At 45.8% G+C, this 16,977-nt stretch overlaps 1 protein-coding gene across 5 annotated transcripts in view; it reads left to right on the forward strand.

Annotated features, from left to right (window-relative positions):
- Myo16 (myosin XVI) overlaps positions 1-16,977 on the forward strand; it is a 470,083-nt gene that overhangs the window by 307,998 nt on the left and 145,108 nt on the right. For all 5 annotated transcript variants that reach the window (XM_063247024.1, XM_063247026.1, XM_063247023.1 and 2 more), the window contains exon 21: positions 16,464-16,536. In XM_063247024.1, the coding sequence (XP_063103094.1) occupies positions 16,464-16,536 (73 nt within the window). The remainder of the gene's footprint in view (positions 1-16,463; positions 16,537-16,977) is intronic.

Raw genomic sequence — 16,977 nt, forward strand, 5'->3', positions numbered from 1 at the left:
AAAAAAGTTTAGGTCAAATTTATGATGTTAGAGGTACACAATGAGGTACTTCCTAACAGAGGAAGAACACAATTTAAACATTAAAATGGCAGTCAGCATTAGAAAGTGGATTCTTTTTCTAAGATCATATCTAGTCGATCCAATTAGATTTGTTCCTCAAGGACCTCACCCCTGAGGGGCAGTCAGAGGGTAAGTTTCTGAAACACCTGTGGCTGAGGATATAGCTCAGACAGCCTCTGGAAGTATCCTCTCTATTACACATCGAACAACGATTTTCTCTTTTCTTTTTTAAAATTTACTTAAGGGAGAAAAAAAGACAAGAGAAAAACAAAAAGCAAAAGGTACAAATAACAACACCAAACCCAAAACAATAACAGCACAGGTTTACCAAGCAGGATGGTAGGAATTTAACACTGGTTATAATGTTGCTTGTTGTGACCTTCAGAATGGTGGCTTAGCATACCAGATAGAGGCATGTAAGACTGATCTAATCATGTGAGTATTAACTGTTCTTTTCCAAGAACTAATACAAATAGTAGTATAGTCATCTTAGCTGTCTTGTGTGTATACAAATTTGTGTCTCTTTCCTTCTTTCCTCCTTTCCCTTACCCCAGTTACTTTGCCTTTTTGAGTACTTTCTTCCCTTTACACAATATTTATTGTAGATTTTGGATCAAATTTACTCTTTCAGTTTCTTACACCAAGGAGACAATAAGGTATTTACACATTTGAGTTTGACGATTTTCAAATTTCATCTTGTAAAGTTTTTTTTGTTTTGTTTTGTTTCTTGGAATTTTTGCATTCTCATCTACTTTCTTGTTTTGCTTCTGTTTGGTTTTTACTTCCCATGCAGGGTGTTTTCCTTGAATCCTGCAGCAAAGATCTCTCATTTTCACTGTGAAACGCCTTTGTGCTTCCTAAGCATGGCAGAGACTTGTGATGCACTGTCGTTGTTTGGACTTTGGGGTGCTGGGGTTTTTTAATCAAAGTATAATCGGTATTCAGCAGTATGCAGTGTGTCTGAGACCTGGGGTTCAGAGGCGCCCGTGGCTGGTGTCACCAGCAAGGGCTTCTACTCTTGTTGGTACAGGTTGTGTATAAGCCTAGATGTCACACGCATGTGTGTGTGTGTGTGTGTGTGTGTGTGTGTGTGTGTGTGTGTGTGTGATTACTTTATTCTCAGTCACCTCACCACAAGACTGGTTTTAATGTCACATGCAGTGATTTTTAAAGGGACCAGTGAGTGACCATACTAGTAATAAACTGCTCTTACAAAGGTATAACTGATGATATTCTGGTGGGACAGGAGCTCAGCTTACGCTGGTGGCTTGGGCTGGTGGCTTGGTGTGTGAGGCCCTGCTGAATATTTTCAAAGTCTGACAGTCAATCTGCTTAGAGACAGCAGCCACGAGCTCATCCTGGGTCTGCACCCTTCCGGGACCTTGACAGTCCACAGGCGTGAGCACGCTGGTGCTGCAGGACGCCCTCTGGATAATGTCCTTCCTTTAAGAGAAAGGCTGTCACCACTTCCTCCCATGCAAAGGGCCACAGGAGACAGTGGTCCCCCCACCTGAGAGATGGCTGGGGAATGTGTTCGGGAAAAGAAGTCACTTGATTTTCCAGAGCACATGTCACAGTTCGTGACTATGCCACAGCAAGAAGGTTGACACAAAGGACTCCTCGGTGTCAGTGTCCGCTTCAGACCAGAGAAGGCCAGAACCCTTCGGTGGTGTGAGAGTCTGACAGGGACAGCCCCAAGCTGAAGCATCCACGGCCTTCATTCGTAGCGAGGAGTGAGGGCCAAAGCAGAAGGGTGCCGGGGCAGGAGACACGCAAGATGCAGGGAAAGGCAGGACAGTCGAGGTGGCCTGCAGAGTGACCCGTCTTGGATCCATGTAAGTGACAATCAGAGCTTTCACCAGGGCCGGGTTTAATCCCCAGCCATGCAGTCTAGGAGGCTCTGAAGTCCCTGCCTCTGTGTGCCCATATAAACACTGCCTCCTGAGGCCCTGTCCTTGCATGTGGGGTGGGGCCGGTGCAGGCCTTAGTGAACTCTGCACTGCTGCTTGGGACCCTGAGTAACAACTTCCAGGGGCCTGAAGGCCTCTCCACGCTGTGAGGTGGCAGGGGCTCAGGGCCACTGCAGAGGGGAGAGACGCTGACACTGAGGTTAAGGCTCAGGTGGCCCCTGACCACCACCGTCCCTGCGATAGGAACCTCAGTGCTGATAGATCACAGTGCCCGTCCTCCTGCCGAGGCTGAAACACCCTGAGAAGTGGAACCTAAACGGTGGGGGAAGGGAAAGCAGAGTAAGAGGACGCTGTCCAGAAACTGCTTGCTAAATTACTGCCTTTGGTAACAAAGTTGGAAACCTCTTGCCACAAGATACAAAGAATCACACGAGGACCCTAAATGACATTTGTCTCTCTCTCTGTGTCTCTCCCTTATAAATTCCTGTTATTAAAATTTCAAAGGACAGAACCCATCATGTCATCTTATTTAGCAGGCAAACTGGAAACCAAGTGAAAGTTGGGGTCCCGTGGGCTTCTTTTCGCTGTTTTTCAGCTGTAAGCGGTGCTGTCCCCTCAGACCTGTCTTCTGAGATGTGGGGATCTGATTAGTGCATCTTACTTAAGTGTGATCCTAACGCTTTACATCATGTGTTAGGTTCAGTTTCCTCTCATATAACTCCCTACTGAAAGGGTTGTGACGATTTAAACTCTGATGGGAATTAAAATTTTTAAAATACTGCAAGGAAGAAAAGAATTTAAACATTTAGAAATCAATTTATAAGTAATGAGATGTGGGTTAGAAAGAAGAATATTGTGCATTGCCTTATTAATTGCAATGAAAGTACTTAATTCTTAATAAATGGATTTATATTATTAATTTTAAAATGCCTCAGAAAGATAATAAAATACCTGCTGTGCATTTATAAGGAAAGGAAAATACACTTATGCAGGTTTTTTTTTCATTCATTGCATAGTAACCTTCTCTATTATGTGTCATCACTTATTCTGTTTGGAAAAGATTTAATAGTCGAGGAGAGTACAAAGTGAGAGAGGAGGCACTCATTTATCTGCTACCTAGAATTAACATAATTTATACTTTGCAACTTTGGCTTCCAAATCTGATTGGGATAAAAGACACAGACAGAACTAAAAGGGGGATGGCTTTTGTTTTCTCCCACAGATACATTTGTGTATTTCCCTTCCAAAAAAGAAATATGATCACTTTTGTGTAAACTTCTCACCATTTATTTTGGTTTCTCTAACAATCTATTTTCATAAGTATAGAAGACCACTTGCCCAAGGAGTTGCAGAAACAAATACCTATGGCATATTTTCTGAGCTTCCCCTTTTTAACGCCACCTAGTTTTTGAGATCTAACTCATTTCCATGTCCGTGATAAGTTCATTCTTCTTCCTTGCTGCGTTAATTCTTTGGTGCTTCTTTCTCCCTGGGGCTGGAAACTTGTCCGTTCCCACCTTTCTCTCAGCTATGGACAATATTGGCCCCCCTAGATGTACTCTGAGATGTATGTTAGCATTTCCCAGCAGTGTGTATTTAATCGCAGAACTGCAGGGAAAGCGTTCATATGCATCTCCTGAATTGTGTTCCCAAGGCAGCCACATGCTGTGCTGTGCCCTTGTGGTCAGACCCACAGTGAGATTGTCCCTGTCCTGCACAGGGCTGTGATGCTGGCCCTCGGCACAGATGCTTTTTCCTGGTCTTAAGAGCATTTGACTTTTCCTAAAATCTTTAGATTTTCAATACATCAGGGATTTATGTATATGAAGAATTCGTATGATTTGATATTTGTAGTCAGATATTCTATGATCTGTACTATCTTACTTTCTCATCACTGAGAACAATACCTGAAACCCACAACTAAGGAGGAGAGTTTATTTTGGCTCTCAGGTTGTAGAGGTTTCAGTCAGTAGCTTGCAGGCTCCAAGGAAGGGTGGCATGGCAGAAGGACATGGTAAGGAGAAAGTCCAGGCGGGGCGAGAAGAAAGCAGAGGGTGATCAAAGGAGGAGAAAGGAAATAGACGTTTCCAGCCTTGCCCCCAGTGACCCAGCTGTTCCACCATGCTCCACCTCCCAAAATCACATTCGGCTATAAACTCATCAGTGCTCTAATCCACACACCCACGACTCAGTCATCTCCCAAGCACCGCTGTGAGCGCATGAGACCTTGGGGGAATCTAGATAGAAACCATAACGCCTGCCCAATTATTAGCAATGTTTGTTCATTCGCTTCCTGATTTTTTATCAGTAACATATTTTTATGAACCTGGCTCCTGTACTAAATTCCTGTTCTTATTTGTTTTGGATCTTTGTTTTTACATATGAATTTTATAATCATTTTAAGTGTTCATAAAAATATCCTTTGAGATGTTGACTAGAAACATATTTATAGATTGATATGGAAGCAATTATCCCTTTTAGGCTGCTATTCTTTCCTTGAACAAATAGGATCTATATTTCATCATATATTCAGGTTCCCTTTTATTCACTAAAGGTTTTTTTCCAGCATTCACTTGCACGTCGTTATATTGATGTACTTGCTAGATACTTTGTGTTGCTATGACAAATGCTATTTTTTTCTTACATTTTACTTTGTTTATTGAAATCATGAATCTTGAGTTTCCCTATGTTGATTTTATCTAAAAATCCTGCTGACTCTTATTATTAGTTCTAGTAATTTCCCCAAACAATGTCTTACTAATTTCTAATGTAAATGGTTATAATGACTTTTCTTCCTCTTCTCTTCTGTCTCTTATTCCTTCTTATTTTATTGCATTGGCTAACACTGCCAGTATAATCTTGAGAATTTGTGAGGAAAGTAGTTCTTTTTGTCTTGTTTCCAAGTTAATGGTAATATTAGTAAAGTTTCGACACTCAGTACTAAGCTTACCTAGTATCCATTAGTCAGTCTTTTCTAAATGAATGCTAGCTCTTAATTAATAGTTTTATCTAGTAAGATGATCATACCAATTCTCTCCTATTCTTCGCTTATGTGGAAATTGCACTGGTGCATTGTTTTCGCCTAAACTATTCTTAATCACAGTGTGCAATATTTAGTTAGGATATACTAGATTCCTACATTTATTTTCATTATTGAGATGAGATTCCATTTGTTCTTCTCATACAATTCTTTACAATCAAGCTCCTATTAATGGATAACTAAGGCATCTTTCTCCGTTTTTCTCCTCTTTAAAGCTGCTTGCATCCAATGATATAGTCCTGTAATGTCTAAGGAAATCTACCTCAAATCTTCTAGGATTTGGAAAAAAGACTGAATCCTCATGTTGTCTTTTTTTTTTTTTTTTTTTGAGGTAGAAAAATATTATAGAAAACTAAACACTTTAAAATTCTGAACAAATTCAGCAGTTTAATCCTCACTTAGTTTTACAGTCTTGCAATCAATATTTTGACTGTAGTTGGCAGCTCTTGCCTTACAGATATTGTGTATTTGTGCATTTCTGTATCATTAGGGTCTTGCTCAAAACTTACCTGTGAGAATTATTTTCAAAGACCTCGTTCTGCTGTATTGTTATTTCTTACTGGTTTATTATCCTGTAGTTTGTTCTATTATGTTCTACTGTTTCTTGTTCCTTTGTGCAGTTTTATTACATCCTTGCTTCTGCTTTTTGAACTTTGCTCTTGTTTCCTGAATTCCATAGTTAAATGTTTATTTTGCATTTTGCAATAATTTTCTTTAGCTTGCCTGTGAAAAATCCCCTAGTTAGCTCATTCCACAAATTTTACATGTAATGCTTCCTTTGTTGTTTAGTGCTAAATATTTTGTCTTTATGTTGTTTCAGAGATAAAATAACAAGCAGTTTGTCAGAAAGGTAAATCCGCCACCCTGCTTTTTCCTCCATCCAGACTGAATTTTTTCCGTTAAATAATGAGATTTCTTTGATTCTTATGAATATAGGATGAGTGACTTCTATTTCTGTGTAGACTGATTTAAATCATGCTGCTCATTACCATGACAACCAAAACCACGCAATTTAGCAAATATCTGAGACAAACCTGCTTCCCAAATAATTCTCCTTCTGCCCCATTTCCTCACAGAACACTTACATGTATAATGATTTCCTGAAGAGCTAAAAATCTTTGCTCTGCAATGGTGCATTTGTTTTTCATTATTTGTAAGGTCGTTTTTATTTTCAATTTGCAGAATCAGAAAGAATAAAACAGCATTGTGATTGTTTCCAGAACATCAGGCGCCTTGTAATGCTAAACAAAAATTACCACCTAAGGAATGCAAAGTAATGGTTAGCAGTGTGTCACTCTTATTATAAAAATTACCATACACTGTGGCCAAAATAGTGGTTGAACTCAAATATTAATCATAAGATCTGTAAAAAATTGCTTCAATAATTATACAGCTCATTGAGCCAAGAAAGCTGTGTATTTCTGCCTTAAGTACATTTTTTTTTTTTTCATTTTCAGGGTAAGGGAAGAAAAATAGATTTACCAGATCTATGAGAATATGACATTTTTAGTAGCAAATGCTAGTCTTTTTGATAATAACTACCATGTTATTTGCAAATATTACTTGAAAGTCAAATAGTTCCAGTGCAATTTCTCAGAAATGAAATGATTTATAGGCTAATAAGAACCTTCCAGACTTCTACTTCTTTAGCTGTTTCTTTAGCCAAGAATGCAGCGGCCGCCAACGCATGCGTGTCGTGTGCAGAGCATAAACTCTGCCGCACTGCTGGCCACGGAGGGAGCGGGGTTTAGTGGGCTCAGCGCACGCCCAGGTGATCCCTCCCGCCCCCAGAGTGCAGCCACTGTGCTGGCGCTGGCTCCCTGGGTAGCATTCTGCACAGTAAAGGCCACTGAATAGCTGCTTAGAGGTGGACGGAGTTCCCCTTCCTGCTCCCAGTGACGTGTGTCTCTCTTTCTTTCTGGGAAACAAACATAATAAAAAGCTCCAGAAGGACGGGTCAGCTCTGCTGTTTCATTGTCGTTTGTCTGCTTTAACTCGCATTTTCTCATTGAGGAGAATGTGCTTTTCCACTCAAAACCTTTTTAGTTTCCTCAGCCTTGTGTTGAGCTTCTCTGCCCGTTCTGCTGTCTTGTAAGAAGCATGTTTTCCAGTCCCAGCACCTGCTGTGTGCACGTGTGACATGGGATGGAGTGCAGTTCTCGTGGTTCTGTGTGATCCATGAGTGAGCTGGGCTTGGAGCCGGAGGTGACTGCAGTCTGTGACTGACATCAGCTGGGAGCTAGACTCAGGGTCTTCTCACTTCCACAGGGAGATTCGTGGAGGCTACATGAGTGGCCCGCAGTGTCACAGCGGGGAAGAGATGGATGGGGCAGGGGCGGGGCTAAAAGTCCAGTGTTTCCAACACTGCTTTCTCTGTTGAAGACAACGCGAAGAGTGATGGGGAAACGCTTCATTTTAAAGCTAAAAGGTTTAAACAACAGCTTTAATTTAGAGGCAATTTCCTTTCATCCATGTGAATCCAACATGGTCTGAGGGCCAGAGTCATAGGGTCGCTTGTGCTTAGGTTGCTGGTATTCGGCACAGTTCTTGGCAGGACGGGGTGCTCAGCAGAGATCCACTGAGCAAGGAAACTGCTAAGTGACCTAAAGTAAACCCAGCTTAGAAACCCCGAGCAGAAGTCACATGGCAGGGTGCAAAAACCGCAGTGGTCCCAACTCTCTTTCATTCTCTTTGTCCTTGTGCTGCAGTGCAGCTGAGCTGCCTCTCTTCTGCAGAGGTAGAGCACCTTCACTGTCCCCCAGAATTGGAGCTGGACAGTCACTGTCTTCAGCCAAGAGAATACAGCAGAAAGGATGTGAGCCGTTTCCCAGCCCTGCAGGGAATCTGCCGTCTCAGATCATGGTCACTGCCGTGTGTACCAGCTCCAGCCCCAGCTGGGAGACAGAGGGACACCTGTGTCCCTCCAGCCCAGAGCCAGCTATGGGCCAGAGGGCTGTGGTCATCTCAGACCTGCTGGATCTGGGCCCACCATCCATGTGCTCACGCAGACTTGGGGATAGAAACCAATGCTCATTGTGTGGTGTGCTCTTCAGGGTGCTCGGTCATCCAGGAAAACACTGCTAAGATCCCAGACAACTTCAGAGCTGCTGCGTGGGACTGCCGACTTTGCACTGCTGCGTTTATACTTGCATGTGATTGGCAGAAGATCTCTGTCCATTTCTCCCGGTGATCTGAGGGATTCTGGGATGTCCTTCCTGGTGTCTTCAACTCTGTGGTCTGTCATCTTCTGGACCATTACAATCGCAGAGGGTTGGGTAAAGAAAACTTTTGGTTTTCAGTACTCATACTGCAAATCAGCCACAAGTGGCATCTAAAACATTTGGTAGCCAGAGCCCCATGGGGTGGGGAAAGTGCAGAGCTGCTGATCAAAGGATACAAAGTAGCAGATTTGTAGGATGAGCCAATACAGAGATCAAAAGCATGAAATGAGGACCCGGTTGATAACAGTGCATTGTTTTAGGATTTTTGCTAAATGAGAAAATAATAGCTATTCTTACCATAGAATGAGGATGGTTTGTCAGAGAAGAATGGGTTACAGAATGATAGATGTGTTAGTTTGTTCCCCTATAGGTGTCTGTATATATAAAACATAATTACAGTATATGGTATATAATACATAAAATTGGTTACCTTAAAATACACAATAAAAGTTATGTTAAGGTACTGTAAAAAGAGAGAATTTGGTTTGGAGGAGAATTATTACAAAGAGAGAATGGAACTCTATTAAGAAAAGCACTGTAATCCCAGCATTCGGGAGGCTGAGGCAGGAAGATCCTTGTGAATTCGAGACCATCCGAGTCTACAAAGTGAGCTCAAGACCAGCCTGAACTAGGAGACCCTGTCTTAAAAGACAAACAAAAAAAGGAAAGAAAGGAAGGAAGGAAGGACAGAAAGCCGGTTATAGCTTGTCTTTGGGGCCCATAGTTGATATGCAGCAAGGACAGATTAACTTGTCATTTTTCGCATTTTGTGCACATGAGCGTGTCTAAGTACAGGGTCCCACTGTGTGACTGTGGTAACAATACCCTTGAGCTGGGCTTTAATACTCTGAAAGGTAACAGCAAGCTAGAGATCCAGCTTCCTGCTCTGAGCCTGCCCTTCACATTAACGAAGTCTTTGGTGAAACCATGCTCTTGTGCAGCTTAACTTTCTCTATCCCTAAAAATCTACTCATCACACCCCGTCTGCTACACATGGAAGCCAGCCGAGCCCGCCTGGCTGGCTGCTTTTGATTTTAAGACCCAGGAACCTCAGGTTCCTCCTTGCCAGTGCAGGTTTGAAAATACCGGATACATCTGCATTGCTGGTGCTCCTGAAATGCATTTCGGATCGCTCCGTCCAGTGTGTAGCTCACAGACCTCGGGACCAAGACAGTTCTAGGATTGGAAGAGCTGAAATTGAAGTGGTTTTATGTCGCATTTTGTTAAAACCCCTCCTGTCCAATGATATTCTCTTCCAGGGTGCCAGTAATTTTGTTGTTGCTAAAAATATACATTGAAAGGGTTTTGGCCCAGGCCGGACACTATAGCTGGAAAAGCCTCAGCCGGTAAAGCCAAGGGGCCCTATCTCCCCCACCCTTAGGAATCTACCTCTGGCACCAAACTAGTGCCAATAGCTACCTGTGCATCCCTAATTGCCCCCTCAGGCACCACCCCTAACCTAAGCTACATATAGGCCCCCACTCCACGTGTTCCACAGAGAGATTGATGACCCCAGGGTGGAGATACCGCGCCCCAGGGGATCGGGGGTGTCTCTCCCCACATTCTCAAAATAGAGATCATTTATATTTCATACTTCTTATCTTTTCAGCCACCGCCACCGGTCCTCCACAGTTCTATCACACATGAGCACGGGGTCAAAGACTAAATCCAAGCAAGAAGGGTAAACTGTAATCCTCTAGTGGGCTTGAACTGTGGACTGTAGGCAGTGTGCAGAGCAGCATCTGTACCAAGGTTGTTTTTCCAGAAACAAATTCCAGCTGCTCATGGACGTGATCATCCGCTTCTCTCTTCCTTCCCTCCACTTCCCTTCTCTCCTTCTCACCCCCTCCCACTTCCCCCTCTTCCCCCTTCGCCTCCTCCTTCTCTTCTCCTCTGCTTCTTACCGTGAATTTCACTTCCGAACCACTGAAGGAATAAGCTGGCTAACACCAGGGCAGTGTTCCCCAGAGAGTGTCCTATGGATACGAGTCCACCGAAGCCAGGAAATGATTTAGCAGATCCAGACAGGGGTTTCCATCCTGGAAAGCGAGTTGCACTTCCTCTAGCAGTGACACCAGGCACAGTGCAGTGATAGCTGCTCCCAAAGCAGAGAGTGCCCCACTCAGCTGCCCAGGCCTCCAGGGAGCCACCCGAGAGCGCTACAGTGACCATGTCTTCGGGTGTTTATAGTCCCTAATGACCGTGTTCGTCTTGGGGAGCTGGTATGTGGACATCACACAGCTTCATTCTTATTCCTTCTCTCCCCTCCCCTCCCCTCCCCTGCCCTCCCCTCCCCTCCCCTTCCCTCTCTTCCCCTTCCCTTCCTTTCCCTTCCCTTCCCTTCCCTCCATCTCTTGGTCCCTTGGCCATTTGCAAAATCTGTCTTCCTGTTTCCATTATCTCTTTTATTTTTCTCTTTATTTAGACTTTGGATTTCTCATAGAAGAGAACCACATGGTATTCACGCTTGTGTGTCTGAGTTATTTCACTTAACCTTATGGTCCCAAGGGGCATCTATTTTCCTACAGATGACTCAGGTTTATCCCTTCTTTATGACAGAGTAGTGCTCCACTGTGTGGAAACACCACATTGGTCTTTATTCATTCATCTGTTGATGGTCAGCTTTAAAACACACAGGACCAAGGACATTGGGATCCAAAGTACGCCAGCCCAGAGGGCTGGTGACTTCTGCAGATGGGAACACAGAGGTGACTCAGCGTTCCTGTCACTGAGCATGAACTCTCGGCTCTTTGCTCCCCAAATAAGCTGCAGGAGACCTGAGAATAGGTTTGCGTCTTAAACTTCCAGATGTGGACCCACTGATGAGCATGGGGAACCACTTGAGCCACTTTGACTGAAATACTAAGCAGTCCTCCTTAGGGTTCTACCATTTGTAAAACAGGTGTCCCTTTGTCCTCGCTTATTGGTAAAAGTTGACTCAACTTCCTGGGCCCTGGCTAGTTTGCACACTGGGAGGAGTGCGATGTTCCAAGGGTGCCCTGAGGGCTTCTGGACCCAGACAGCGAGCAGCCCCAGCCTTCCAGCATGGGGACCGAGCACACCTCTCGGGTGACCACTCCAATTTCCTTCTTGCTGCTGTGTGGGGCCCGAAGCCCTCTAGGTGGTGTCACCCGATGCAGGGCCCCTTGGGGCTTGTTTTTAGGTCCTCAGTTTCCCAAAGAACTGGATGGGACACAGAAAAAGCAGCAAGGGTGGAAGAGAAGCACACTCAGCAGAGCGAGGATGAGCTGAGCAGAGGCTCACAGCACCCAGGGTAAGGGAAAGGGGCTTCGGATCTAAACTTCCTGCTGATCTGGCTCCCTCACAGCTGAGGCACCGGGACAGTCATCCTATTAAATTTACCTTGTGCAGATGTCCTATGGAAAACTCCTTTGGCTTAAATGAAGGATCAGAATTGGTGTCTTTTGATTGGCAGTGCCCTCATGCAAATGAGGTATTGAAGAGAGCATCTCCTGATTGGTCCTGTGAGCAGATTCAAATGAAGGACTAAAGAGAGCATCTCCTGATTGGTCCTGTGAGCAGATTCAAATGAAGGACTGAAGAGAGCATCTCCTGATTGGTGGCAACTTTCAGATTGGTCCCGAGTTGCACCTCCCTGATTGCTTCTACACACAGCCATACCAGTGTGCCCTACAGGGAATACCCCCTCTGTTACCCTGTATTAGTGTCGCCCTGTGTTAGTGTCGTGCTGGCCTGCAAACCCACTCCAGATGAGTGAGGGGACACCAAAGCCACTAGTACTTGCCCTTGTTGGAGGGAGTGAAGTCGCTGTCTGAAGGTGTTCCCAAGAAATGGAGCTCTGCCTTCAAAGAGCAGTAGGAAGTCCCCAGCAGGGTCTGCAGATCTGAAGCATAGACGGAACCAGGAGTGAGGTCTGCCCTGCTGCAGTATGCTCCATATCCTGAAAAATGTGTCTTCATTTTGGCTTCATGCTCCAGGCCAGCCAGGTGTCTGCTCCCTGCCTCTGTTAACAGTGGGCGTGGAGCCTGCCTGGAGCCAGGGTCCACCCAGTGGGGCTCCTACCTCGGCCGAGAAGGATCTCAGTGCTTCTCAGTCCACGAATGTGTAGTGAGGCATCTCTGTCCTGTGCATTTGTGGCCCCTTAAGTGTTTCTTTATGGTTTGCATTGCCAATGTATGCTATGTAACTCATGCAGTGTGTAGAGTTTGGTGGATGCTTGCACCTGCCTCACGTCCATGTCACCTCCATGAGGCTTAGAGTGCAGAATCTGTACTCTCATTACAGTAGTTGCTGCTGTGGCCCTGAATTATGTGCGTGAGATACTTCCAGGGCACCGAGCACAGAGGCAGCTCACTCTTACTTGAGCCCTGTGTAACCTGCCTGTGGCGGAGCCTGCCACCGCAGTCTGCTCTTTAGTATCTCTGCCCTTTGGTAGTTTCTGTATTTTTAATCTTACAGCAAAAGCAGCCCTGAACATTCGCATGCATTTTGTTGGTTGTTCGTACTGTTCTCTTGGATTGGAGCTCGGGAGAGGAATTGCTGGGTCACTCCGTAGTCCTGCGCTCAGCTTCAGTATAGGAAGCCAAACCATGTTCCAAATTCCAAACTGAAGCAGCCCCCGCTGTGCCCAGGGGTTCTGAGTTCATCCAGGTGCCACACAAACAGTTTGGATTCTGACCACCTTCACTTTTGACCACTTTCTGTCCAAGTTTCTGGTTTTATAACCATCTTTGTTCCGAACTGCCAACTAAGTGGTGTAGAAGTAATGTCGTGTTAAAGAGTCCAATTGTGCGTTCAGATGAGAGTTGGTTTATACCAGGAATGCAGGCATTATTAGAAGTGTTTACTTATGATTTTAGAAAAGAAACTAAAGTATATGGTAGGCTGACTTGATTCTTGTTTATAAAGGTGCTTCTCCTGCTGTGCACAGACAGATGAATAGATGATAGATAGATAGATAGATAGATAGATAGATAGATAGATAGATAGAATCCGTGTTAGAAATACAGGAAACCCTGTCACTTACCCCTGATTTGTTCCGGGAAATGTGATGATCAGATTGTCTCGGTTGGGAAAGGTTGCTGGTCACAAGGCAACCAAGTCCTTGCTGTGCGTTGAGTACCAAGCCAATGTTCAGCATGGGGACAGAATTTTCACATCAGAATGCACCAGGCACCAAAGGGTATCAAAGCAGCCGAGGGCCAAGAGCTACTGCACTGCATGTGAGGCAGGAGGGCGTGTGGATCCTGAGAGCGCTGGCTGGGTCCTGTTTTAAGCTGTGCACTGCCGCTGCAGCTGGCGTGAAGGGTCTCAGTGGTATCTTACTGCGCGCACTCCTTACTCTGGCAGCTATTGAAGAGTGGCCTGCTTTTCAGTTTCCTTCCTGATTTCTCCATGGAGCAGAGAGAGAGGGGTTTTATGCTACCCTCGGGAGCAGGGGTTCTGGTCATGCTGTGCAGGACTGAGAATCACAGGACCTAAAGTTGCAGGTCTGGGTTCAAGTCCTTGATCCACCTGATGCTAATATAAGACACCATCAAACTGCCTCTTGTCCCTGTCACCATCCTTTCCCTTGCAGAGTGGGAGCATCACTGTGTGTCCCTGGGGGGTTTCAGAGTGATGGTGACAGGGTTGGTGCGAGTGCCAGGGACTGTGACAGCCCCAGTCCTCAGGCTTGCCTGGGCGCCTGCTTACACAGTCAGCGGGGTTATGTGCCACACTAGCTGTCCCAGGCTCTGCTCTTCTCCAAGGAGGAAGAATAGGAGGAAGAACTGGGTCCCACAGCACCGCAAGGACAGGGGACAGAGGAAGGCAGCTGGGGACAGTAGTCCCCAGCATCTTGCTCTGCTCAACCACAGTAGCTGACTTTCCATAATCCTGGCGTTGTTTCCGAAAGTGCTAAGCCCTATCCTCTCTCCGAGGAGTAAGGGATGGGGGCCTCCCTAGAATGCAACCCTGGAGCCCCAGTTTCCTCTCCCAGGCAAAGCTAAGGAAGTCGAGTTGGCCCAGGCCCCTGCTAGTTAAGAACCCAAGTCCGTGAATGAACTCACATAAAGCAAACAAATAGCATATTGATGGGAGAGCTGGCGTGGCATCACCAGCATCCCTAGAGACTTCCCACTAGCTGCTCCCGAGGCCTGAGTGTGGGCAGGGAGCTCATGTGAACCTGGATGCATCCGTGTGCCATTCTCACCCTCTCTCCATCCTTCTGCCCTGTGACCACCCCAACAGGCTGCTTCTCCTGTGACTCAGCCTACAGGTTTTGTGCTGTGCAGCAGGGAGTTACTGCCTGCTCACATAACTCCAGGGAGCCGGCTCTGACCTGTACACCTAACATGTGTCCCATCAAGATACTTGGTCAGATTCTCAGGAGTGCTGTCTTCAGCTCAGCCTTTCCCCACGTGTGTCTGTATGCAAGGAGAGACCCAAACCAAACCAGCTGGCCATTTAGTGTTTTGTCTGATACAACGGGAGCTGTGTTCCACCAGGAGGCTGATCCAGTTAGGCAGTTTCCCCACCCCTCGGGAACATCCAGGAGGAATCTGGGGCAGGACTGACCTGAAGTGGATGGACTCGTGAATGTGTTGATTTTGCCTGGAAGCTGGTAGCAGGGACCTTCTCTTCCTCCCTGCAGGAACTAAGTGTGGGGCTATATCCTGAGCCACAGGGGTCAGCACCAGGAGTACTATGGAGTACTATGACTATCCAGCTATGGCTGCCACTCAGGCCAGGGACACATTCTCCCCTGGTCATCAGTGAGGAGGCAGACTTTCCAGTGAGCATGTTCTGGCAGCAGAAATGAGGAAGTGTCCTCCAGACGCATTGGGAGTCTAATAAAATGTGGAGCAGATCATTTCAGAGGAGCGTACCTTCAACCAAATGTACGAACTCGGGGTCACTGGTTAACAGTCCAGGTGCCCAGTCAGGGTCTGGGTCCTTACCCACCCATGCCCTGTGAGCTATCATCTGTCTCCTGCAGGTCCCAGCTGTGCTGAGCCTACAAAAGGAGATGGAGCATGGTGTGGGGTCTGGATCCCCACTTCCTTTCCTTAAATTCCACTGAAGCGCAGAGCTGGGAGTACAGGGCCCCTGCAGCAGAGTCAGAGGGAACCTGGCCACGGTGAACATCTAGTGATTCTCCTGCCCTTCCCTGCTTCACCGCCTTCACCGTGGGATGTGTAGAGAAGGGTGTTTGACAGGCTCCCCTTCCCATCAGGGAGCTCATATTTTTACGATATACAGCAAATAATCCCCCCAGACAGAATGCTGTACACAAAATGTAGATCATCACTCTACATTTTTAAAGGAAATCCTGCTCATTTAAGTGATGTATTCCAACTCTCAGCACTATGATTATGTGACACGTGTAGAGATCAAAGTGCAGGTGAACAGCGGAGCAGGCTTCTAATTGGTTCAAAGTCTAGGGAAAAAACAACCAAAATACAGTCATTGGGGTGAACAGCACATGGCTCCTGTACGAACCTGTCCCCACAGCAGAAGGCCGGGACACAGAGGCCTGTGCACAAGGCATGGTGGGCACCCTCATGGGCACCCCAGCTCCACATCCTCTCGGCTCCCTTTGCAAGGAGCAACCTCAGGTCCCGGTATCTGTGGGTTCAAGGCCCAGGTCACTGAGGAAAGGTTGTTTCCCCTGTCCTCACATACCATGTGGACTTGGTCAGCAGGACTGTCCTCCCTCCAGGGGTGCCAGCAGGTTATCGCATAACAAGGTTGATTCGTGGAAATTTCCAAGTTTCACATTCTCTGTACTTTGTGCGTGAGAATCCTGCTTCACAGATTACAGCATAATTTTTGAAGTGGTGAAATCTGATCTGTGAAAGGAGATGCAGAGGGCCTGGCTGTGATTTACCTCATATTGTCCCTGTATGCCACAAAGCTATTCTAGTGTCACTGCTGTGGAGGCTGAGGAGACCCAAGAGCTGCTGACAGGAGCCCTAGATGCACGGGCTCACAACCCTTGGGGACAGGGAGTGCAGGCTGAACCAACAGAACCAGGTCTGGCCCAGAGACATTGATGTTAAGCTGCCCACGTGCTGTGTAGCCTTATTATGCTTCCTGTTACTGGAAGCCATCTCTTCGCCTGGGCCAGCTCTCAGGGTTTTCCCCAGACTCTCAGGTAGCTGCTTGCATATCTTAGTCCAAACCAGTGGTGACCCAAGCAGCAGTGAGCCAAGGGGTAAGAGGGACTCCCAGGATCCCCATTTATTCTGGTGATGTCTTTCTTTGCAGCACCCAGGCACTGGACATCGGGATACTGGACATCTTTGGTTTTGAAGAATTTCAGAAGAATGAGTTTGAACAAGTAAGTTGGCTTTCTTTAGAAATCTGTAAACTTGCATTGCTTTTCAACTAAATGAGTTCTTAATTCGGTAGAGGTGATTATGTCAGCATCTTCAAGTGCAGATTTACATGAGTACATTATTCTTGTGTGTTAAAATGATTGCCCTGCTGTGATGATCATGCATCATTTTGTGTGGTCCTCTGAGTAACTGGTATGCTCACACCATAAAGCCTGTTACCTGTTTTAAAAGGTAATGTAAGAGGAAGAGCTGAGTCATGTTCGTGGAAATGCAGTTTAGCTAGGTCAAGGGGACAGAGAATGTATTTAAAATCAGGGCAAAAGTCTTCAGAATCATTGGCCAAACATCAGAATGGAAATACCCTTTTGTTTTACTGGCTGATATTTATAGATTCATCTCCAGGTGACATTCATATATGAGACTCCTGGAAATTCACAGAAATA

The sequence above is a fragment of the Cavia porcellus genome, unplaced genomic scaffold (genome assembly GCF_034190915.1).
Source record: "Cavia porcellus strain 051 isolate PalLab524CR breed Dunkin Hartley unplaced genomic scaffold, mCavPor4.1 scaffold_4, whole genome shotgun sequence".
Classification (NCBI taxonomy): Eukaryota; Metazoa; Chordata; class Mammalia; order Rodentia; family Caviidae; genus Cavia; species Cavia porcellus.